At 35.5% G+C, this 26,616-nt stretch overlaps 1 protein-coding gene across 6 annotated transcripts in view; it reads right to left on the reverse strand.

Moving 5' to 3' along the window:
- Window positions 1-26,616, reverse strand: part of TCF12 (transcription factor 12) — a 397,584-nt gene that overhangs the window by 65,649 nt on the left and 305,319 nt on the right. For all 6 annotated transcript variants that reach the window (XM_032593633.1, XM_030318100.1, XM_030318099.1 and 3 more), the window contains 2 exons: window positions 23,243-23,378; window positions 19,472-19,524 (listed from right to left, as the gene is read on the reverse strand). In XM_032593633.1, coding sequence (XP_032449524.1) covers window positions 19,472-19,524; window positions 23,243-23,378 — 189 coding nt within the window. The remainder of the gene's footprint in view (window positions 1-19,471; window positions 19,525-23,242; window positions 23,379-26,616) is intronic.

The raw sequence follows: 26,616 nt of genomic DNA on the forward strand, positions 1-26,616 counted from the left end.
ATTCTTATGAAACATATTGATCAAATTATAGTAATAAAACCAAATCAGACAATAAGGCCAGCTAACTTCACAATGTTTAAAAGCTGATGGTATCGGAATAACAATAAAACCTCCCCACATTCTCCAGATACGGAAAAGGCTAAGCAGCAGCTGCAAAAGAACATCACTGTACAGCAGACTATTAAAATGCCAGTCTGCAGAGTGGTTTGTAACTTCCTCCCTCCTGAGAGGCCACAAAGACTTCATTTCAATCCTTAGAGAACTGTGTAAAAAGCTTTGATTTACAATTAACAATGCCACGTCTTAAAACCATTCAAGTAAATTTTACTCTTTCATAGATACAGTCATTCCCTAACAGAACAGCTACTCTTAAAAAAAAAAAAAAAAGGAAAATCAATGATCTAAAATAAAACTTTCTTTCTCTTAATGATTAAAATTTAAAAACAAATTTTGAATAGAAATTGAGGAGGAATGGGGCAAAGAGGGAAGCCACAAAACACTGATAATACCTGAACATTTTCTTCCTATAATCATTGCTCCAACCTGGGACAACTTCTGTATGTTGGTAACAACAACAACAACAACAACAACAACAACAACAACAACAACAAAATCCACTTATAGTAGTTAGGCTCATTTCTCTGGGATTTGCCAGTAAAGAGTACTATTTTGTCTGATAAAAACAAACAGTATAATGTGAACCCAACTATGCAATCTTAGCTATTAAAACACAATGAAAATTTTAGTATTTCATTAACAGTTCTTTATTTTAGATACAACTATATGATACTGTGAAAAGAATAAACAAATATTCAGGTAAAAGAAAACTGAGAGTAAAGCCAGACAGTATAATCTTTTACTCTTCTAAAGTAGTTTATTAAGCAATTGGAGAAGTTTGCTACTAAAGCTGAAACCTGAATGTGAAATATAATAGTTTCTAAAGAGAGTTGAGTAATTAAAAGCTTTTGCTTCTCTTTTTCATTCCTGCTTTCAAAAACACAGATACAAAATCCATACAGGTGCATTTAAAACAGCTCCCTCTTCCCCAATATACAACATATTCACTTGGTATATGCTACTGCCTAAATTCAAAAGCAGAATTTAGGAAGCAGAAACTTAGAAAGAGAGATCTACATACATATGATATTAACTGATTTTTTTTGAACACAGTAAATCATCATGAAAACGGTGGTAATCTAAATAAAGTGTTCCCATATTCTACTTCTATGCTATAGCAAGGTCTTCCGTTACTCCCATATATCATTTTTTTTTTTAAGCCGGCTTTACCCCAAAGAAACTAAAACTGGTTGATGTAGACAATCATTTTCTTTATCACAATTACAAATGATCTTTTAGAAGTGTTTTTTCTCTTCCCCAAAAATATTTTGTGAAAAAAATTCTAATTTAATCTATGTAACAGCTGCAGCACATTTTTTTTCCTTAAGAAGAATCATATTACAGGAAAAAAAGGCATATAGATGGATCAAGTACTGCTCTGGTGAATGCAGTTGTTTAATCTTTGCCTTTTTTTTTTTTTTTAAAGGAACATGTCAAGGGTTAATCCTGTGACTCAGTCTGACAAAACGAGTCAGCTGGAGACAGGGCCACTTTTTAAATGTGATTGCAGACAGACGTGCAGTCTGCACAGGAGCTCTGAACTGTCATGTACTTTTTATCCTGAATTGTTTCCACCCACAATTCTACGTAATCACTTATATGTTATTCTAAGAGTATGTGATCTGACTTAATATTCATTCTACCTCGTCTAATAATCTAAACAATCACCAAGTTTTATAACAAAATGGGCATTCCCGTAAACATTGGCAACATGATTAATGAAAATGTCACAGAACCTTGGAAAAAATATGACTTGGAGCCATACATCTTTTATTAGCAAACTGATGATTCCTGGTTTGAGGATTATTGCATTTCACTGAATTTCATGTATGGTTCCCCTTCCTTCAATAGTTCAGGATGTAATGTTTATTGCCTTTCCAACAGCCATCAAGCACAGACCTAAACTAGATAAGAAAAAGCTATAATGTACTTTGCCTAAGTGATTTTACTTCTTTACTGAAGATTTAGATTTAGGAAATGATGTTTTCAAAAAGTCTACTAGGTAGGGACTATCTGGCAACTTCTGTTTAAATCCCAATCCCACATGCAAAAATTTCCTTTTTCCTTCTTATTTTTCTGTTGGTTCAGAAACAGACAACTTTTCCTTGGAGAGCTATGCAAAATTTCATGGAATTACCTATACAGTATTATATTTTAATCTATTTTGTTAGCTCTTCTTATCCCTATTTGGATCACTATAGCTCTCTTCCCCGTTTTTTAAACTATTCTTAAGAATGTTTCAAGAATGATCTAAAATTCTAAAAAGTTTTCAAAAGAAAATTCTGAATTACACATCTTGAATTAATTAGTAATAAAGGTCAGTTAATGGTTTATCTTATTGTACATTTTTCTAAAACAAGGAGGCAACATTCTGGTGTCCCAAAAGGCTAGAGTATCTAACTGCCTAGAAAAGTAAATCTAAAACCCGTTCAGAAGATTCCTCTTGAAAAGTTTCAACATTATTTCTAAGTGAATCAATTCCTGGAAAATAAGACTTTCAGAGTGATAAATGGAGCCAAACAAAGTTTACATGTGAATAATTCCACAAATAAGCTCTGTATTTTCCTAAGCATGAAACTCAGTAAATAGCTAATAAATTATGCAAGGGAAGTGGGAGTGAGGATAGGTTTAAGAGGGATAATAAGTGAGGGAATCTACAAGTGGGCAGATTCAGAGCAAAAGACCCTTCCCCAATGCCTCCTCTTCCTTATTTAGCTTGTAGACAGATGACCTGTGAATGAATGTGGTCTCCTACTAAATATGCAGTATTTCAGTTAGCCTGGCTAACTAAATCAGACACAAAAATTCCAGGTTTTATATATGAATATTATATTGTAGATTTTTCTACTACGTGCTGCTTTGTTACTAAAAACCACTCCTAAGTGTTCAGGAAGTTGCTTCTGGTCTTTTTCTAAAACCCTTACAATTTACAAAATTTACTTTTGCAAAAGAGAAAGCAAGAATATAAAACTCTAGCAAAATAATGCATCTCTCTTAAACCAATCCATTAACATTCAATGCATATTATTTAAAGATAATAATGCTATTAATCTGAAATCATATAATGCATCTTCTAATTCAACAATGTCACTCTAATTTTGTTGATTCTTATCACTCAGTAAAGAGGCTTCCAAATACTGTCTTTCCACTATATAAAAATCTTAAAAATCAATGACTTTATTTTGTGATTTTTATATTTCAGGTGATACTCTGAAAAAATCGTTTCAATTATGCCTTAATTTTGAGTACCTAAATCTCAGCCAAACCAAATAATAATCAGACTTATAATGGATGGTATTATAGATTGGTCCGAGCACTGGTACACAGTTTATTTGGATATTGGTAGGATATTAGGAGCATCAACATACATATAAACATATACTTCTCAGAGCAGAGTAAAAACAATGCTGGAGTTCACAAATCATGTCTGTCTCATTACCTGTCTCAGAGAACATCAGATTTCTTATTAAAAAAATCTCAAATCTAACTTGAGTTTTACAAATGCTTAATGATTAACAAAATAGAAAACATCTATCTCTATAGCCAATGGCAAATCAGCTATATAAACTGTATATACAGGGAACAAAGAAAACTGTTTAGTTCCCCCTCTGACAACCATTTGAGTATAATGAGGATGTGTAAAAACAACTATAACTTCTGGAGGAGAACGCAAATAAATCTCTTTTGGGGGTAAATAAATAGTATCCTCCTGATAGCAATATGAACAGATCCTACAAAGCCTCTAAAAGACTATCATTAGACACCCCTTCAAATGAGATAGAACTATAATTACTGAGAATCCGTAAAACCTGAAGCAAATTGCATGTTTCTTTTCATCACAAACTCACTATGACAAAGCAGTTTTCTTTGAAAAATTAAAGGAAGGGGTCCGCTCTCCCAAGTAATTCCTACATCTCTTGGCTGTCCATTTCTTTCCCCATATGAATTGCAGTTTGTCACTTCGCATCTGCCACTTGAAATAACATGGTAAGAGAATCATTAACTATGTTGCAACTTGATAATTTTCCTGCAGATGGCTCTGTAATCACAGGACTGCCTAATGGTGTGTGTGCATGTAAAGAAATGATGAGGAGGATACCCAAGTTTTTTAGATCCCTCAATAAACCAGCACTCCTAAAGAGCTTTCAAGACAAAGCTTTGCACTATTGACAACCCAACAACAAAACAAAATGGTAAGCAAACAAAGCTATTATTTAAAATCTATAGAAGGTGAACAATTTGGTCTTGGGTTAAATTAGCTTAGGAAAAGTGCTGCCTGATTTTTTTGTTTCTTTTTCCGCAGTTTTTTTCTTCTAAGCTGGAAAGCAGTAGATCCTTTCCATGGAAGAAATGGAATAACAACAGATATAATATTCTTATTTTTTTTTTAAAGAGACCAAAAATAACATCTGCATTTTAGCCTAGAGCCATTTAAAGAATCTGCAATCTAAAGCTCTAAGTAACTTATACGTTAGGCTATTTTTGGCCCCAATCTATGTTTTGTGCTTGAGTAAAAATTCTTATTCATGGTAGTAATTTTTAAATACTTCATATCTATAATTAATTAAATAGTTAGAGTCTACCAAATCATCTTCCTCATATTTTGTAAGCAAGTAACAAAATAAAGTTAATTTTAGCTTTAATCACTGGAAGAAGCCACGCAGATCCTAAATTTACAGAAAAACCTTCTCAAAAAGAATGGTTTCTTACTATTAAATTATGGGGACCACTCTCAACAAAAGCCAAATAATACTTCATTTTAAAAACACATCTGAGGAGGGTATAATAAATGAGGGAGGAAATGAGACATGTGTCAGTTCAACATAGGACAAAGCAAAAGTTGGACTAATGTTTAGTATGTTTCACTGGTCAAGGCAAGAAGTGACACCCCAACAGAAAACAGCCATAAAACTCTGAAAGATGAAATCTGTTAACTTACTTGTTCTATGTACTGTGAAATTAATAAAAAGAAACCTCACTAAAGTGGACTGAGGATGCGAGAAGGGGTGGCTGGAAGGGGAGTCATACTAGTCAAAGTTAATTACAGGAAACTTTGTAAATTACGGTCTAAGTTCCATTGCTGCAAAAGGCAGGATTTAAATTAGGCCAAAGATTTCCTAGCCATTTCACCATCAATAAAACCTTTTATTATTTACTCCACCCCAAAACACTGACTTCCTATTTTGAAAGATTTTTGTCTCTTAAACTCTTTTTTTTATTAAATTATAATGAATATTTTTCCCTGTTAAAAAAGGAACAAAGCCATATGAATTTCATTCAGAAATTCTTTCTTTTTTTAGATTTTTAAAAAATCTTTAAGATTTTATTTTTTAATCTTTCTTATTTTTTAAATCTTTTTTAAGATTTTATTTTAAAATAATCTCTATACCCAGAGTGGGGCTTGAACTTACAACCCCAAGATCAAGAGTCACATGCTCTACTAAATGAGCCAGCTGGGTGCCCCTCATTCAGAATTTCTGATTAAAAGGGAAATGAAGCATTGCCATGCTGAGCTGAAATAATTCTAGTAAAAAAAAAAAAAAAAAACTCTGATGTTTCAGAGACCACGGATAATTTTACCTAATTTGTTAGATTTTTTGAAATATTTTACATCTTCTTATAGTACTATTTTTGAAGACCCAGAGCTGTGACTCACTGGTGGAGATGAGACCCACTGTCCATACCAATCTTAAACTGTATTTTTGTCATTGTATCTGTAAGTGGCATAATTAAAAGCTTAAAAGCCTCACATAAAATGAAAGGTTAATCCAAAAGGAAATCCAAAAACATAATTACAACTTCTCAGTTCCAAGCAGAGCCTGAATGCTTTATATTCGAATAACATTTATGTTAGCAAATGGAACATCTTTATGAGGGGTTAGTTATATATTTCTATTACCTAGTAATATTTTCATTTAAAACATTCTTTTAAAAAACTATGTAGTGTCTAGAACAAAATGGTAAAAATAAATAAATAAATAAAAAGATAGATGGGTTGACATCTTACTAATAGGTGACAACTCTTACCTAACTTTGTCATTGTTCAATTGGCTCAATAACAATTTTGACTTCTCAGTAAAGTACAATTTGATCTACAGGCCAGACATTTTATATTTAATATAGCATCATCTGGAAAATAAAAGATTTTTGGCCATATCCTTCAAACAAACATGTAAGCCTCTAGAGAGATGGCTTTGTTATAATTTTAGCAAGCAACAGAAAGTTAAGGAGTCAGTGGGGAGCCCATCATAATTAAGTAGGCTGTGGCTCCTGCACTATTCTGCAATAAAGAATTTTGGGCCTGTGATTTGCTTCTTTGCGCCTTTTGGCTGGAGAATTTGCATATCAATAAAAGATTGTTATGTGGATTATAAACAAAGGTGGCTGTAATGGTTATGTAGGCTGGAAAGCTTACTAGGTACAATAGGAAAGTAAAGAATGAAAATTAGTTAGCAATACCATAACACCTTTACAGGTATGTGATCTTGAGAACACCTGTTTACCCTATCATTGGTTATTTTGGATTCCAATTACATATATATATATATATGGCTCCAACTATTAGTGCTGCTAAAACTGGAATAAAGATCCTATGAATATAAGACTATCAAATGCTGAGACCTCACACGGATAACTGCAAACTCTAACATATCTAATAGAGGGAAAAACTAAGTCTGTATAACTGGAAAGAATTTCAGTGACCTTTGCCACTGAAAAGACTTCTCCTTTTCTGATAAAAAATTAGACATTTTCTTTTCCTCCCTGAAAAGCTTTTACCAAGTTTAAGCATACTAAACACTTATTATGTAGATGGTTAAAATATACCTAGTTCTTCTTGCAGTATGTTAAATTCATATTGCCCAGTATGTTTTTAAAATTCTTTTTTTAACATTTATTTATTATTGTGAGAGAGAGACAGAGCGTGAGTAGGGGAGGGGCAGAGGGAGAGGGAGACACAGAATCCGAAGCGGCTCCAGGCTCTGAGCTGTCAGCACAGAGCCCGACGCAGGGCTCTAACTCATGAACCGCTAGATCATGACCTAAGCCGAAGCTGGACACTTAACTGATTGAGCCACCCAGGCGCCCCTTGCCCAGTATGTTTTTTATGCCTTCTGAGTCAACTCAACTGAGCATGGCCCAGGATAAAGGAAAAGTCATGGCTATACTGTTTTTTTATTTGAGTTTGTTCATTTATTCAACAAATATACACTGAGCATCCATTATGCAGCAAGGTGCTACAGATAAAACAACATAAAGAAAGCCTCTGCCTTATCAAGTTTCTCCTGGGTGAGACAGAAAAATTATAGTATATCAGAGGGTAATAAGTGTTATAGAGAAAAATACAGCAGGTTAGAAAAGAGGGAGTGACAGGGACATGTTGCCATTTTATTTAGAACAGTCAGGAAAGATCCCTAGTGATTGTTATGTGATCAAAGAAAAAAGTATGTGAGAAAACTAGCTATGTGGACACTAAAGGGAGGTATGCTCTGGCAGAGAAATGCAAAGGCCCTGAGGATTGATATCTTTAAGGAAAAGTAAAAGAGGGCAAGTGTGTGGCTAGATAGGTAAATTAATGGGATATGCTATCTGGGAAGTAGCAGGGGTCAGATCAGAAGGGTCTTGACAGTTATTTTAAGGATCTGGTTTTACAGTGGTAAGAAATGCTATTGGGGATTTTGAACAGAAGAATATCATCTGATTTAGATTTTAAAAGGATCTTCCTGTGTTAAAAAAAAAAAGACTGAAGGAAAAGTGGAAGACTAGCTGGGAAGATGTTGCCATAATTCAGAAAAGGAATAAAAGTGGCCTGGTCAATGATGATATCAACAGGTGGTGACAAATGGTCTAATTTTTGAAGATAATTTTACTATGAGGAATTTAGTATGGGAAGATAACCAATATTTCATTTTTATGTCAGTGAAACTACAGCTTTTTCTCCCCCCTCCCCCCCTTTAGGAATAGGTTTCCTATATTCTGGTTTTCCATCTGTCACATAAAGATCAGGACCTTATATTGTTAATTGGGTTAATCCTAAGGCACTGTAGAGTAATGGCTGAATTGCCTGTAATTTACACCCCCCCCTCTTTTTTTTTTTTTTTTTGCAAATTTACTCCTTTTTTTTTGCAAAACAGTTATTTTTGCAAAAATAACTCCTATTGTATGTAACTGGGAGTTAACTGCATAAATGTAGAGAAAAAAATAGGACAAATAATTCAGTTTCTTTACAAAGAAAAGAAGTTAACATATTTTTGATGATCTGAACAGCCAGAGTAGGAGGAAGTCGAAAAGTACAGCTTGGAGAAGGAAGTCATTAACAGATGATGTTCCCTATTATAGTTAACATAAAGTAATGGCTTTATAGTATTTATTTTTATCCTTTTAATTTAATTCAAAAAGCATTTCCTGGACGTGCCCAGAGGGCAACAATTACTCAACAGAAAAAAATTTCAAAATATTTATTTCCAAAGGTCAGACTTAGGTTTTGACTATAAGCATCATGAAGACAGGGTACACGGGTCCATGCTTTATTTATACTTAAATCTATAGGGCTTAAAAGAATTCTTCACTCATAATAAGTACTTGATATATAAATGGATTCATATTCCATTCACTGGAGATCTATTAAATGGAGCCCACTTTAGTGGGAAAGAGTTTCTAATTCTTATTCAAATTACTGGGTTTTAAAGGTGCATGGGTGGCTCAGTTGGTTGAGCATCAGACTCTTGATTTCGGCTCTGGTCAGGATCCCAGGGTCATGGGATTGAGTCCTGCTTTGGGCTCCATGCTGAGCATGGAGCATGCTTAACATTCTCTCTCTCTGGGGCACCTGGGTGGCTCAGTGGGTTAAGTGTCCAATTTTTGATTTCCACTCAGGTCAGGATCTCACAGTTTGTGGGTTCCAGCCAGTGTTGAGCTCTGTGCTGACACTGCAGAGCCTGCTTGGGATTCTTTCTCTGCCCCTCTCCCCCTTGCATGCACGCCTGTGTGCACTCTCTTTCAAAAATAAGCAAACATTAAAAAAAAAGTTTTGGGGTACCCGAGTGGCTAAGTTGGTTGAGCGTCTGACTTCAGCTCAGGTCACGATCTCATGGTTGTTGAATTCCAGCCCTACATAGGGCTCTGCACTGACAGGGTGGAGCCTGCTTGGGATTCTGTCTCCCTGTCTCTCTGCCCCTCCTGCACCTGTCCCCATCCCATCAAAATAAATAAATAAACTTTAAAAAATTCTTTAAAAAAAGTTTCTAGCTAATCTCTTTAAAAAAAAGATTCTCTGAAAAAAATTACTGGGTTTTAAAGTATGTCTTTGATGATGTTGAAAAAAATAATTTGATTTCAAATAATATCAAGTTTTATAGTTTAAAAAATTAATTATCAAGCACAAGTCAGAAAATTGACAAGGATTTTAATACTTATTTCTTATTGATACTAGTCATCATAAAGCTAAAGAGGGAATTAAATAAGAACCATAAATATTCACTTAAATTTATAGAGGTTAACATCGATTGAGAAGATGATTTTTCTAGTCATGAGATGGAGGATTAAGTTTCATATGAAGCTTTCATGTTTATAGAGTGCTTATGCTTCAACAGAATTTGTTTCACAATCACATTTGGGTTGCAATTCATTCTCAAGCTGCTAGAAACAACCTTTAAGCTTTGGGTTCTATGAGAAAGCTGGACCAGGATAAAAGATGATGAGTGGGCACGGAGATATACGTACGGTTAAGTAAAATATTATTGTAGGACTGCCTATATCAAAATAAATTTATTTAAATACTTTAAACCCAATTGTTTCAAATAATCAGTTACTAATATATCAATTCATGGACTTACTTTTGAAGTCATAAACTCTCCTGCATACTACCTAATCTAACATTTAAATCTAGAAAAATTGTGACACTGTACCCCCCACTTTATACATTGAGGCTCCTCCATTATCACAGTCAGAATAAAGCAAATAAAGGTTCTGGGAAGTTTCTGCCAATACAATAAACTCTGGCCCAGTGCCTGGAACCTTAAGAAAATGAAGAAGGGACTAATGAATATCAGGTAATGACTCTAAAAAGCCCCACAAATAACCAGGGAAGAGGCCTAAAAAATGACTAATTTTATTTCACCTTGGGTCTGTTTTTCACAGGGACTATATTATGAAAGTAAGAATGTATTTACTTTAAAGCATATAACTTGTGTTGCCTAATGCAGGAGTTGGCAAATTATGGCTATGGGTCATCTAGCTCACCGTTTGATCTTACAAATAAAGTTTTATTGAAACACAGTCATGTCCATTTATGTATCATCTGGGGCTTCTTTCATGTTCTGGTAGCAGAGCTGCATAGTTGTTACAGAAAACATCTGGCCCACAAAGCTGAACACATTTACTACACAACCCTTTACACAAAAAGTCTGCTGACTCCTGGTCAAGCACACTGAGGAAGAGTCGACATATAGGTTATTAACAAAAAAGTAAGCAGGTTCTAGAAAATTTTCCAGAAACATAATTTCTAGAATCACACTATTTTTGAACACATAAAATGTTGGCATATTATAGATATGTTGGATTGAATACATATTACAGATATGTATTCAAATAATTAAAGAAGATAAAAGACAAGATCTTTGGGGCATCTACATGGCTCAGTCAGTTAAGTGTCTGTCTGACTTTTCATTTCGGCTCAGGCCATGATCTCACAGTTCATGAGTTCAAGCCCCACATCAGGCTCTGCACAGATGGCGCGGAGCCTGCTTGGGATCTTCTCTCCACCCCCCTCTCTCTCTGTTCCTATGCCACTTGTGCGCACGCTCTCTCTCTCTCTCTCGCTCTCTCTCTCAAAATAAATAAACATTAAAAAAAAGACAAAAACTTTAAATGACCAACACATTAAAATTTGTTTAAAATCTATTCAATAAAAACACAAAGGAGAAATCAGAAAGTACCTTTGGATTAGCAGTGCTTTTAAAATGCTTATAAACCTAACTAGGTACTTATCTATATAGCATACATTACAGACCTTGAAATTAGATACTATACAAGTATAGTAAGTGACTTTTCAAAGTGAAATCACTACTGGTTAAGCAAAGGGAGTATCAGATATGGCAAATTTCATGTCACCAAATTACTTAGGATATAATTGTCTTCCCTAACTGAGAATGAAATCCAGAGTCCTCAACACCCTCAGTGATAAAACCTGGAATTTCTTAATTTATCCTATAGTTATCCTTTCCTATACTTGCAAAAATAATCCTCAACTGCATTAGGTTAAAACAACAGTAAAACCCTTTCATGATTATACTGATGCTGAATACCTTAACATTGGGCTTAAACTCTAAAAGCATTCACAGAATTCAGCCACCACATAACCTTTAAAAACTAGACAAGTTACACACACAAACACACATTGGGTCTTATCCTATGTCTGCTTTAAGTCTTAAAGATCTGAAACACCAGCAACTGAAGAGTTCAATAAACCTTAAAAGCCAACTCTGAAATTCAGATGTTCTTTCTCTTTGAAAAAAATAGGAGAGGTCAGAAAATAACAAATATCGCTGTGGTTGTACAGTCACATCAGTACAAACAACTGGATATACAGGACTTACTCACCAGTTACTTTTCCTTCTGTTTTTTGACTTTAAAATAAGATCAAAGACATTACTGGCTCCTCACAAAAATGAACATCTTAAAACTATGGATTCAAAACCTTTTATCTACACTGACACAATTCTGACACTGTTCTGAACAGTAGTTACTGTCAGCATAAATGGTGGCTATTTCTTATTAATGTATGAAGAAAATCTTTCAGTCAATGACCAAACTGAATATAAGTTTGGAATGGATTGTAGAACCATTCCCTTTATATACTAAGATGTTTCTGTAAAATACTAAGATGTTTCTGACCTATAAAGTCAGAGAAGGAATCGGCCACTTTGGAAATTTTATATTGCAGTGACTTTCAAACAGAGACCGCTTATTTAACAGCCAGAAATAAGAAACTCTTAAGTACCTACAGTTGTTGTGTGCCCTCTAAGCTTGTCTGCCAAAGGAGCTAAGCTAATACCTATTCCAACTTAAGTTTAAGAACTGGAGGGTTCACTCATGAAGTTAAGCTGAAGCTGGTGCTGCGTGTAAATACTGTTTGTTCCAGAAGCCCTAGGATTCCTGCTAGTCTTAAAGCCCTATAATTATAATTGTCTACAATCACTCTGTTATTTTAGCTTCCTAGTGACTTGCATAGGACACTCCCTTTGAGAGTATTCTACTTGCTGCTCATCTTGCTTGCTATTTTTGTGGATAAACTGGAGAGAACAGTTTCTCTATGATTCTAACCCCTGACCTTTTCCTAACAGGCTCAGGTCGCCAGTAATCTCTTAGATGATAGTTTTCCAAGTTACTCATTTTTGCCATTCTATATTTATTTCTGCAGAAATATAGAAACTTGTATTTGTCCTCTCTTTCCTATTAAAAAAAAAAATCTTCCATTTAGTCACCCTCAAGATTTTATATTCTGACCTTCTCTATTTAATATTCAGACCAAATTTTATATAGTATACATGAAAATGCTAGATCATTGAACATGTTTTAGTGGCCTTTGTGGTTCGGGAACATGTCAGGATATCTACAGTTATCTCAAGGGCTGCCTCTGAAATTTCAAATTTACTACTAAAAATAACTCAAAATTAACATTAATTTTTAAAAAGTCATTCCCAACAACATAAAATCCCATAAAAATTTTGGGAGAAAGAAGGCATAATTCCTGAACTACAGCCAATTACCAAATGAAAGGCTACAGAACTCTGCCTATCTGCAGCAAAACAAGAAAAGGTGGATTCTAAGCTGCTTTGATTTATCTCAGACTCCAAGTTCCTTAGGGGGGTAAGAGCGAAAAAAGAAAACAAAACAAAACAAAGCAAAACAAAACAAATTTGATGCCTGCCTGGGGTGGTAAATACACTTTGAGAGCTTAACTAAAAAGCAAAGAAATTATGTGATAAACCATAATAGCTTTTGTGGGGAAAATATATACATACTCAAAAACAAAGGACAAAGGACAGCGTAGCATTTGATTCAGAAACAGACTGTGTCATCAGCCTACGTATGGGACTATAAGCCAGTTATATTCAAAATGAATAATGAGGGGCGCCTGGGTGGCGCAGTCGGTTAAGCGTCCGACTTCAGCCAGGTCACGATCTCGCGGTGCGTGAGTTCGAGCCCCGCGTCAGGCTGATGGCTCAGAGCCTGGAACCTGTTTCCGATTCTGTGTCTCCCTCTCTCTCTGCCCCTCCCCCGTTCATGCTCTGTCTCTCTCTGTCCCAAAAATAAATAAACGTTGAAAAAAAAAATTAAAAAAAAAAAAAAACAAAATGAATAATGAATACATGCCATGTTCAAAAAGATATTAAAATTTGATGTTCAGAAGATGTTTTCAAATGCTACTGAACAAGAACAAAACTTTAGGAATAATTTGGGTCTCAACAAGCCATTTGGATTTTTTTCTGGTGATAAAAATCTTGAAAGTGTCTTGCTTCTTATTTCAGAATTCTGCATCTTCTGCAGTATATTAAAAAAATTATCTATGTCTGAAAATACTAACACCAAATTAAAAAATAGATACTAAAGAACAAAGAAATTTCTTTACATCTGAGAAATGCTTCAGAGGGACATAAAGATAAAGATGTTAAACAAATGATAAAAATAGGTATAGGTTTCTGATAATTCAGAAAACAAAAATAATTAAATTAATTAAAATTTAATAAATTAAATTAAATTAAAAAAACCAAAAATAATGAATTCTAGGTAGCAGAATTTTGTCAAACTTTCTCTCCTTTTGAAGGTTCCTTTTCTGAAAATAAATGATCTCTAAACAACAAGAGCAGTTACCATTTGCCACTCATGTCAAGCATACATATTATATATGCAAGTCTAGGTAGCATAATACTTTGTATCTTTTAGTCTAACATTTATCTCTCCTTATGTTTTTAAACCCTTGCTTGCTTTCCAGCAAAATTTGGTAAAAATGAAATGCTAAAGTTCTTCAAATTTCAAGCTGTACTGGTAAGAACTAGAAAAAATAAAGAACCTTTATTGAGTGTCTATTATATGCTGGACACGTGTTAGGCACAGGATACCTACACATTAATATTTTAGATAGGCATTATCTCCTTTTTTACAAATAGAAACTTGGCGATTTAGAAAACTTAAAAGCAAGTTATCCAAGGTTTTAAAATAAAAAGCAGCTGAGGCCAGATAAAACCCATGATCTGCTGGACTGGAAAGTCTGTGCTTTTCTACATCATCCTTTCAGATGCTGATAGGTTCCTTAAAGGAATGAAGCCAATTAAAAATAAATTTGATCAACAAAGATGTAATTGACAGAATAAACTATGGTTTAAATTTAATATACTGAACAGGATAGGATGTTTTATGAGTAAACCAAGATATGTAATATGTTTTAACATTCATAATAAACAGAAAATGGTCTTTGATATTAAATTAGATAGTAATCTTGGCTTTATGTGTGATCTTGGGCAAGTTACTTAATATCTGAGCCTCAATTTCCTCATTTTTTAAATTTTTTTTAACACTTATTTATTTTTGAGACAGAGAGAGACAGAGCATGAATGGGGGAAGGACAGAGAGAGAGGGAGACACAGAATCGGAGGCAGGATCCAGGCTCTGAGCCATCAGCCCAGAGCCCGACCCGGGGCTTGAACTCACGGACCGCGAGATCGTGACCTGAGCTGAAGTCGGACGCTTAACCGACTGAGCCACCCAGGCGCCCCAATTTCCTCATTTTTAAGACGAGTGTATTTAGTTATCTTAAAGAGGTGTGGTGCAAAGATTAAAGATTAAGATAATACAGATAATGGTTAACATAGATCCTCATACATGTAAGTCCTGCACGTCTAACAGAGTGGGGCTGTAAGGGATGTTAACAAATACACGACAAATGTTTCAATTTTTTTTCAAAAATTACTAGGATAAAACCACAACTGCCCCCTACCACTATCCAGTTCTTCACAATCTCCTTAAATGTTGTATCTTAGTACAAATCTGATACAGATAAAAAACAACTGGTATACACATAAGAACAAAGTTGGGGGCTAAGAGAATGGGAGAGGAGGTTCAGGAGCCCTAAAAAAGGAGGAAAACACCCCACAAAGTCAAAGTCCCATGCCTTCTGAAAGTCTCCCAGATAAACCTTAACAATCACAAATGCCACCTATTATTTATCAGTCAGGATACTTTAGGACTTTATCTAGCATAGACTGTTATGACAGTTTATACCTTTTCATATCAGAAGTGATTTTATATGTTCCCCAGTCCTCCTCTGGAGTGGGAAAGTGGGTCTGCCAGAGGAAAAGTTGTATTTGGCATAGAATACAGTAATGCTGTACTTCTAGATGTGTCCTGAACATGTGTTTATTTTTTTTAGGTCTATGCCTTTTTTTTTTTTTTTTTTTTTTAATTTTTTTTTTTCAACGTTTATTTATTTTTGGGACAGAGAGAGACAGAGCATGAACGGGGGAGGGGCAGAGAGAGAGGGAGACACAGAATCGGAAACAGGCTCCAGGCTCTGAGCCATCAGCCCAGAGCCTGACGCGGGGCTCAAACTCCCGGACCGCGAGATCGTGACCTGGCTGAAGTCGGACGCTTAACCGACTGCGCCACCCAGGTGCCCCTAGGTCTATGCCTTTTACCTGTCTGTTCATTCTCCCTCCTAACAGAAGAATTGCTACTCATCTTTCCAAACACAGCTCAAATGTCAACTCATGAAGCCATCAGTGCTTCCCAAGGTAGGGTTCATTCTACTTACCCTATGTTTCCAGAGTCTTTGGGATACAGCTTTACTTGCCTCACTGCAATATAATTAATCACTGAATGCTTGTATCTCATACTATATGGGAAGTTCCCTGAAGGTAATGATGGTGTGTGTCTATGTTAGACTTTTCAATATCTAAGCATCATTCTAATGTTACTGCTACAGGTCTACTTTGTCCAATATTTCAACCTATGTAGAAAAGCAAGTGGAAAATTTAATGTGCTTAAGGACATCACTTTATTTATTTATTTATTTATTTATTTATTTTTATCAGTGGGAAGAAAGCTATGCCCACTGTGCTTTTTGATTATGTATTGAGTATATCAGTTTTAAAACCGTAAGTACTTAGCATTTTTACACCTGAAAGGAACTTCAGATTTCCCACTTCAGATTTTCTAAGGACTGACAAGTCCAGGGTCATACAAATAATCACTAACTGAGCCAGCACATTTGAGCAGATCATTCTCTTAACCTTACTAATCATGCTGCTTTAATGTTGCCAACAAACACTTACTGGATCTTAATCCACAGACAGGAATTACCATTCAGTTGTTATGCAGAGAGGAATACAAGAGCTGAGGTTTGTGCTTATGAAACCTAAAATTGTATCATGGTTCACAAAAAGAAAAGACCAATGCTCTGTGGTCAAATGTATAGATTATTAATGTTTTGCATGTTAAGTAACTCTGCCTCTGGTTTTCTGCAGCAGTATGAGCAGTACAATATTAACCTAGCTCTTCTACTGTTTCTTTAGTAAAAAGGTAACATGTATTTTAAAGATGATTAAAGATATTTTGGATAAACAGCAAACTGTGAAATCTGAGATGTTACTGTCAAGTTTCTAGTTTGGTTTAGTAAGTATAATATTCAAATGATCATGAAATAAAATATACACAGTCCACTTTCATTTTTATACCTTTTTACAATTTACATTGTTAAGGTCTATAAATTACATTTATTTCAATAAAAGGATTCCAATAGAAAACTGTAACTTTAAATTCCCATTTGCTTTAGATACTGAAAAGGTAAATAGTGTAACCATAAGTATTCCCAAAAGTTTATTATTTTTGGAATATTTATCAAAGTATCTTAAAAAATTTTTTTTAAATGTTTATTTATTTTTGAGTGAGAGAGACAGAGAGAGAGGGAGACAGTATGTGAGCAGGGGAAGGGCAGAAGAGAGAGGCAGACACAGAATCTGAAGCAGGTTCCAGGCTCTGAGCTGTCAGCACAGAGCTTGACATGGGGCCTGAACTCAGAACCGTGAGATCATGACCTGAGCCGAAGTCGAGTGCTCAACCGACTGAGCCCCAAAGTATCTATTTTTAAAGTTAAAAAAAAAATTCTCTTTAAAAAACTTAAAATTTCAACATAGCATTTAATTTAAAATATACTTTCATTAATTAAAATGCATTTATTCTTTATATATGCTTAATGACATTCAAAATGTTTAAATACTATTTTCATCATGGTTTCTGAGTAGCGTGTATTTGATGCTGATATTAAATATAGAATTGAAAACACTGAATTCTATTTTGTTCTGTACAAATATCTAATAAATCCTGAGTAAGGTAATTGGTAACACACTACATAATTAGGACTGGCTTATAAAATTTTCTAATGGTTCTCAAAGAAATTAAAGTTCAGAATTCAGTGGCTTTCCCCTTCTCTGTGGCTAGTCCTGACACATGAAACAATACAGAGAACTACCTCCAAGTAGTGAACGCTGTTATGATTAGGACTGGAAGAAATTCCCGTTACCTCCAGTGTCTATTCTTTTTCCAGACTGCTCTAGTTTGCCCTTTTGTTTTAAACATGAAAAAACTATGAAACACTGAAAATATACTGTTTCTTAAAATCAGTGTTAGGGTAAGAAGAAATGAGATGAATTTTTCATTTCCAAACCTTGTATTTTTTTTCACCTGTGTAGTCCTGGTAAATATTAATATGTAATTTAATTTTTATTACTTTCATAGAATTATGCCAATAAATTACAAGAAAATTGCACAGTTACATGTTTTAGCAGTTCTGTCAGTTTTAAATATGATTTCTGTTAATCTAGCAGAAATCATCTGTTATACTGTTGAACCACCTACCCCTCCACAGCATACAACTGTTAAAATGTAAATTACCCAACTATTTTTAGCTGTTGTTGAAAAAAAATTCCTGTCTTCGGGAATAATGATTTGAGGCATTGTGTTCATTTTGTTTATCAAGCAGCTATTCAGCCTCTAGTGGGCCCAAGTGCTTATGCAAGCAAAAGCTTTTAAGAATGCCTGCAGCTGCAATCCAACCTTCCAGGTAGGCTGCAGGTTCAGAGCACAGCTGCCCTAGGCTGCATAAAACTCAGTCCATCTGGAACTGAGTTTCAAAGAGGATTTCAAATCTGAGTTTTCATGTATCACACGGAAGAGAAGGCAGGGGGAAGAACACAGGAAAGAAGGAAGGCAAACAACCAAAAAGATGATATCTCTACTTCAGCCTTAATAAAAAATAAAGCTCAGACCCATGCTGCTCCTTCTAGATTACTACTTGCCAAGCCGGATATTCCATTCAGTGTATACTTCGATGAGCTGTGACTCATCCAGCAGCACCTGCGCCCATGTGTTAAGTACTGCCAAATAAAAGCCCAACATCCATTTACACAACAAAGAGATGTACCCTACAAGGCATGGGGCCTCAGTCCAAAAGCCCCACTCCCCATTTGTTCAAAGCAAAGGGAGAGAGGAAAAAGATTTCCCTTCTCACACCAGAGATTTTTAAATGTAGGTGGATTTATGATGTAGGTTCATTTACAAATACTTTCACTCTTTAGAAGAATAAAATATATTTAATAGCACAAACACCCCTACAGTATTAGATTATCACGGCCATTAATGACTGTTCACCAAACCTTTCCAACCTCCTTCATGCAAGCTCTTTATTCTCAAAGGATACATTTTTTGAGCAAAGAGGGATCAACAAACTAGTTGCTTGAAAGCTTTCCTGATGCTAGGCTGAAGTTAGGAAAGGCTTAATGAAGGCTTTAAAATCCACAAGGGCTTCACAATGAACATCTGACTCGGTGATTTATGCATATTAATAACTTCAGTCCTACTGAGGCAAGCTGAGCCGAATATGTCCTCCGAATCTTAATGTCTTTAGCTCCACTGGGATTATTACAAATGTAAATTTCTAAGATTCTCAGCTATTAATCTCTGTCTGTCCTCCTGTTCAGCAACATAATGACTAATTAAACATCAAAAGACCTGTACAGGAGATCTTCTTTGACAGCTACCGGCCCAGTCCTCTTCCCAAGAGGGGAATTCAAATGACAGGGACATGGAGTAACAGCATATGAGTAAGCTACAAATTACTGCAGAGAAATCTAAAAACCTAACATTAAATGTGGATTTATCTCAATCAATGATTCTGTTGAACAGTGAACAGTTACTATGCGAAGTGTGCCTGCTGACACCAATCAAATAATCCTTACAGCCAGCAAATACTGAATAGCTGAAATCAGTTGTTTACCACAAAGTCAAAAAAATGGGTACTTACTGAAGAAGGCAAACCAGGAGGCACCTTTCTGACTTTCTTTGCTTGCAAAGGATCTGCATATGGAAAACAATGTATTTCATCAGCATTTATATTAGAAAACATCAGACTTCAGGTGAATAGGAAAGAGTTTTCCCTTCTAGCGCTTTTCTGGCTTTCCAATATTTAGGAATAAGCAAGGGAATATAAAGATGACGGCTTCATTCTTTCTAACTGGTTCCTGGGCAAAACAATTCTCCTAATGAAGTGATATATTCTGAAACACATATCCCATAAGCTTAGGAACATGAAAGCAAAGCAAAACAGGAAAGAAAATAACAAACCAAAAAGCATGTGTGAGGGAAGGGAATTAACATTTCTTAGGTACCCATTTAGGTGCCAGGCTCCACACTGGGCACTGTCATTTGCAGAGGGGCATCTGGTATAACAGGTCACTTTAATAGTAAAACTGTGTAACAAATTTAGTATCCATATCACATTAAGAGTTAGGTTTAAAAGCATAGTCAACAAACTGAAAGTTAATGCTATGCTACAACTATGTTAAAAATTTGAAATAAAATTTAATAAATGAAAAATTATGGTTGAAATTATGTCAGAGAAATGCTACATAAACTATTACATACAGGCACTGTCATATACAATGTCATCCAGGATTCTGTAAAAACATCCACTGTTTGACAATGTGTGGTTGCAGCCCCTGGGTGGCCCAGCAGGTTAAGCCTCCGACTTTGGCTCAGGTCATGATCTTGCAGTTTGTAAGTTTGAGCCCCAGGTCCAACTCTGCACTGACAGCTCTGAGCCTGGAGTCCGATTCAGATTCTGTCTCTCCCTCTCTCTCAGCCCCTCCCCTGCTTGCACTGTTTCTCTCTCCCCCTCTCTCAAAAATAAATAAGCATTAAAAAAAAAACCTACAGTGTGTGGTTGAAACTTCAAATTCAGCACTGATTATTGTGTCATTTATCTTGGATGGATGTTTCTTTATAAGACTTAAATAATTTATTGATATAAATGAGAAAATGAGTATTTTCAGATACCCAACCAGCCTCAACTTGGTATTTCGATTTTACTTATCTGTAAAACTTAAGATTTAAAACTTGTCCATCTTATTTACTGTAAAAAAAAAAGGTGGTAAGTACAGTTTTCCAATCTTACACAAATAATGGATGAAACTCAGGATTTTTCAGAAGCGTTCACTATTAAGAAGGCTGATGTAAAGTATACTATTTTTGCAAACTGTAAAAATGAGAATTAAACAAGCATGATATTTTCCTGGGTCATAAATGATACGACATAATAAGACACACGGTTGTTTAAGAAAGAATGAAATTCATTTAAATTAGGGCTGGGAATCTTTACAGTGACTATTCCAGGAAGCTGCAAAGCTAAGAAAGCAACTTTATAAGCATGTGGAAAAAATTTATACAATACAAAGGGGGGAAAAGCATTCATTACCATCTAAGTCCCTACACCAAGAGGCAGCCTATATTTCCTTGAAACAAAAGTGCCAAAGATAAACAACATCTGGCACACTCTGTATTTATAAAACTTAGAAGCAAATTTTTTTGTTCTTTGTGAGGCTTTTCTAGAACTCAACTCTTTACAACTAATAAAAACAGCATCCCTTGAGCAAAACTCATACTCCATGCCGAGAGAGTCAACTGAACCGCTCCTGTCAGTGGGGAGCTCATCAATCTATTTTGGATTAATTACCACCAGAAGATGTTGCTATTTAGTTTAGGACAGTTTTTTCTTCCAATGTGAATATAAATTTTTCTTTTATATTTTTATCTCACCATTGGCTGTCACTACACAATTACTTGTATAATGTCGTATTTAAAATCATGAGTTCGGGATTCATAGTTCACTTCTGAGGGGTTGCAAACTGTAACAGTTAAGAGAGTAAGCTGGCTGGATTCAAATTTCAGCTGCACCAAACAGCAGCTATGTGAACGTGGGCAAGTTACTTTTACCCTCTTTGAGCTTCAGCTGCTAAGATGTGAAAAGGGAATACCACCTTTTAGAGTTATTGTAACAAAGATAATACAGAAAGATGTTCAGGACAGTGTGTAACAGAGAGTGACAATAAATTTTAGCTGTTATGATTAGTTTATATTAAATTCTGTGGCAAAGTGTTTATAAATTAAATAGCTAGATGCTGTTTTGCAAAATGTTGATTTCCTAAAGCATCTAACTAGCTTGAGAAGATGCTGAGGTGGGTGTAGATGATCTCTGAAGTCCTTTCAACTCTGAGATTTTAGGAATAACTGCAACGCCAAGAAAGAGTGGCTGAGTGAGAAATAAAAATGAAGAATGGAATGACAATAATGATAAATGTTATTCATATAGGAAATGAGTGGGCCTCCCTGGGTACCAAGCCTCAGCTCAGTTGCTTAGCTTCCTGAACTTTTAGTAATAGTATATTGGTCCATATTAGTACTTTTTGTTATAGTATGTGCTCACATAACATACTAACAAGATATTTCTCGAGAGTGACACTGACACATCTAGACTCATGAATGTTCCTACCCTAACTCATCTGATAGGAAACAAAGTCATAAAGATGGAGGAAAGATGCTTTATAATTTATCATTTCTTTAGTAACAAACAGTATACTGGTCTAAATCATCTGGGCTTACTTCATCAATACATATACTAAATCACCCATAATGCTGAGAGGGGGGCACATCTAGTCAGAGCTCTCTATTCCAAACATAACCATCTTTGCCCTTTTATACCTTCAAGCATACTCTAGACCCATGGACTAGGGCTATTACACAAAACTCTAGGTTTGACAGAAGGTAGATACATGAATTGAAAGCAGTCAACAAGTATTTGTGGAATAAATAACTATGGCATAGTTTCTTTTAGTGGGCTATATTTATTTCAAAAGCTGCCATTATCTTTGATTATAAACAGCCTGTACAACTTCAATTTTCTTGTACAAAGGATTCCCTGGTAGGAATCACCAAAAATACCCACATTTAAACACTGCTTGGATAAGGTGTTAAGAGTATACCTGAGGCTTGCTGCAGCAGCAACACAAAACAGACTGGCCTGGTTAGGCTATGTACAAGACATAAAGAAGGGAGCTAAAGAAAATGAGAGTTCAAAATTTAATAGGTGCAGAGTTTCCTATTGAGGTGATGTTTTGAAAGGAGAGCGAGATGACAGCTGCACAGCACTATGAATGTACTAAATATCATTGAATTGTGAATTTTAATATGATTGATTTTATCTCAACTTTTAAAAAATTGGGGAGTAGAAGCAACTAATATGCAAAAAATATTGGACGTGGAGTCAGAAAATCTTAATTTTATCCTGGGGAAACCACCTACTAATTATATGAATGTGTCCTCCTGAGCCTCAGTTTATGTTAAATATAGTATTACATCTACTGACTAGCAGGTCTGTTATACTAATGAGATGAGAAAGTATATAAAACCACTTTGTAAACTGTTCAGCATTATTATCAATCTTAGTAAAAAATAAGGTGTTAATATTAGCACGTAACATTTTTATTATAATAGGAAAAACCAGTCCCATTTTCACTATTTAGTTCCTCTTATGGTGACCAAACAAGAGTACTAAATTGATTTTTTATTAAGTATCTAACAGATACAACATTTTATGCAAATAATCTCTACTATCAACATGATACCTAAGAAACCAAATTTCTTCTAAATAAAAGTACAGCCAGAAGTAAAGACTAAGGGGTTAAACAAAAAACAAAAAAACCTTTGTTAAGACAGGGTTTGTTGTACAACGCACGCTTACCAAGTGCTGCAGAGTCATGGAGTGGTCTTCTCCTGGAACTTGTAGCAGAGAACGAGTAGTATGGTGTTCCAGGTTTTCCTGAAGAAGACAGCTGTGCTGGGCTTCCAAGCCCTAGATCTTGTCTCAGGAGACTAGACTATAAAACAAAGCCAAGGAAACAAGTTATTTTCCCACTGATACCAACTCAAATGGGAAAATGTCACCACTTCTGAGTTATTCAGATGGTTATTCAGAGGATGCTAATGCCTTCAACAATGCCTTGAATTAGATGCATCTAATAAATATTTGAACGATGGTTTATTAGAACATTGGCTTAAACCTACATTTCCTCGGGGCGTGTGGAGTGGCTCAGTCAGTTAAGCATCCAACCTCGGCTCAGGTCATGATCTCACGGTTTGTGAGTCTGATCCCTGCATCCAGCTCTGCGCCGAAAGCTCCAAGCCTGCTTCGGATTCTGTCTCCCTCTCTCTCTCTGCACCTCCCCTGCTCTCTCTCTCTCTTTCAAAAATAAACATTAAAAAAATAAACTTACATGTTCTCTCTTTCCTCATTCTCATGTTACTTAATTCCTAGTAATTATGTAGATCTAAACAATCTTAAGGTTGAAACACACTTTAGTTACTATGTTGTTTCACCCTTTAATCATCAAGAAGACTTCTGAAAAATGACCACCAAGTCTTTGCTTGAATGCTTTCATGACCATACAAGGCAGTCAATTCTGTTCTTTCTTCTTTTTTTTCTTTTAGGATAGTTTTCATTGTTTAAAGACTGCCAATATTTTCAAGACAAGCCATTCCTGTGTCCTTCAACTGTGCTTCATGACATGGGGGTTTGAATGTAATCCTCATCATCTCTGACATAAGACCTCTGGATTTATTTTCAGTTTGTCAAACTGTCTTGTAAAATGGAATGGATGACAATGCCCCAGATGTGACCTGATTAGTGCAGAGTCATTTTCAACACTACATTTAAACAACCCATTTGTGCTAGCTCATATTAAGAGGTTAGGAGTGATCACACGCTGTTACTCTTTATTGCATATGTTGCTATTAAGTCTTGTCCCTCCAATGGTTACCTTTTTCAGTTGTGTTTTTTAGTTCCAAGTACAACAGTTAACATTTACCTGATCAAATTAATCTCGTTATATTTTATCATTTCTATCTGTTTTAGATTCTGAGTCTGTTAACCAATGCATTTGCTAGCCTTTTTAGTACTGGGGCATAAAAAATGGGACCAAAAGAAGACATGAGGATGACAAGCCTGAGGAGATCCCTAAGGTATGCTACAATGGCATGAAACTTTATCAAGTGCTTCACTGAAACCTAGAGATTCAGCAGCCCTGACCTACTAAACCAGTGACCCTATCATAAAGCAAATGAAGTTAACTTGGCAGAATTTGGTTCCAAGCCTTCTGGTAGCTGAGGGGAAAAGATTTCAACTGGAAAAGGTGCTGGATACAGTTGAGAGGATGCTCTCATGTGAAAAGGGCTATGATTCCTCTGATACATATACTACTCTCCTACCCCATATTTAATACCTGCCGTGACCATACTCACGAATATCAGAAAGGTACTAACAAATAAACCTCAGCTCTGGTCAGAAAGAATCAGTAGAACTTTGTAATAGAAGTCATCAGTAGCCCAGTTCCTGCCTCTATTCTAATAATCAAGAAAAACTCTCTTTTCAGTTTATCACGCTATTTAATGATTTTAAACAACTTGTGTTTCAGCTTTAAAAAGGCACAAATTCACATAACATAAAGATAACCACTGCAAAGTTTCCAACTAGTGATATGTGGTATATTCATTATGTGGCCATTACCATCTAGTTCCAGAACATTTTTATCACCTCCAAAGGAAACCCTGTACCCATTAAACAGTTACTTCCATTCCTGTAGCCTCTGCAACCACTAATCTGCTGTCTCTATGAATTTTCCTATTCTGAGTATTTCATATAATTGGAATCATATGTGACCTTTTGTGTCTGGCTTCTCTCACTTCACATGTTTTTGAAGTGTATCCACGTTGTAGTTTGTATCAGTATTTCATTCCTTTGTAGGGCTGAATAATATTCCATTGTATAGACATACTATAATTTATTTATTCACTAATGGGACACATTGGTTGTTTCTCGCTTTGGACTACTGTGAATAGTGTTGCTATAAACATTTGTGTATGGGCATTTATTTGAATACTTGTTTTCAATTCTTTTGGGTAATACTTAGGAGTGGAAATGCTGAGTCATATGGCAATTCTATCTTTAACTCTTTGAGGAACTGGCAAACTGTTTTCCACAATGGCTGGGCCATTTTACATTCCCACCAGCAATGTATGAGGATTCCAATCACATCCTTATCAACACTTCTTACTAGTTTTTTGTTTTTAATTGTAGCCATACTAGTATGGACTAGTATCTTATTGTGGTTTTGACTACCATTTCCTGAATGATTAATGATGTTGGGTATCTCTTCATGGGCTTGATGGCCCTTTGTATTGTCTTCTTCAGAAAAACATCTATTCAAGTCCTTTGACCATTTTTAAATTGGGTTGTGTTCCTACTGTTACATTGTAAGAGTTCTTATACACCGGGGCACCTGGGTGGCTCAGTTAAGCAAGCAACTCTTGATTTTGGCTCAGGTCATGATCTCACAGTTCGTGAGATCAAGCCCCATGTTGGGGTCTGTGCTGACAGTGCAGAACCTGCTTGGAATTCTCTTTTTCCCTCCCCTGCTCATGCACGTGTGCTCTCTCTCTCAAAATAAATAAACATTAAAAGAAAAGAGTTCTTATACTAGACACTTACCAGACACATGATTTGCATGTCCCATTTTGTAGGCTGTCTTTTTACCTCTTGATGTCCAAGTTTTTAATTTTTTTTTTTTAATTTTTTTTTTCAACCTTTATTTATTTTTTTTGGGACAGAGAGAGACAGAGCATGAACGGGGGAGGGGCAGAGAGAGAGGGAGACACAGAATCGGAAGCAGGCTCCAGGCTCTGAGCCATCAGCCCAGAGCCCGACGCGGGGCTCGAACTCACGGACCGCGAGATCATGACCTGGCTGAAGTCGGACGCTTAACCGACTGCGCCACCCAGGCGCCCCCCAAGTTTTTAATTTTGATGAAGTCTAATTTATCTTAATTTTTTTTCTTTTGTCATGCTTTTGACGTCACATCTAAGAATCTAATGCCAAATTCAAGGTAGTGAAGATTTAACCCTGTATTTTCTTCTAAGAGTATATAGTTTCAGCTCACACCTAGATCACTGATCCATTTTGGGTTAATTTTTGTATATGGTTGGTAGAAGGTAGAGGTCCAGCTTCATTCTTTTGAATGTGGATATCCAGTTGTGTTAGTACCATTTGTTGAAAAAAGTAAT

This window comes from Lynx canadensis, chromosome B3, assembly GCF_007474595.2.
Source record: "Lynx canadensis isolate LIC74 chromosome B3, mLynCan4.pri.v2, whole genome shotgun sequence".
Lineage (NCBI taxonomy): Eukaryota > Metazoa > Chordata > Mammalia > Carnivora > Felidae > Lynx > Lynx canadensis.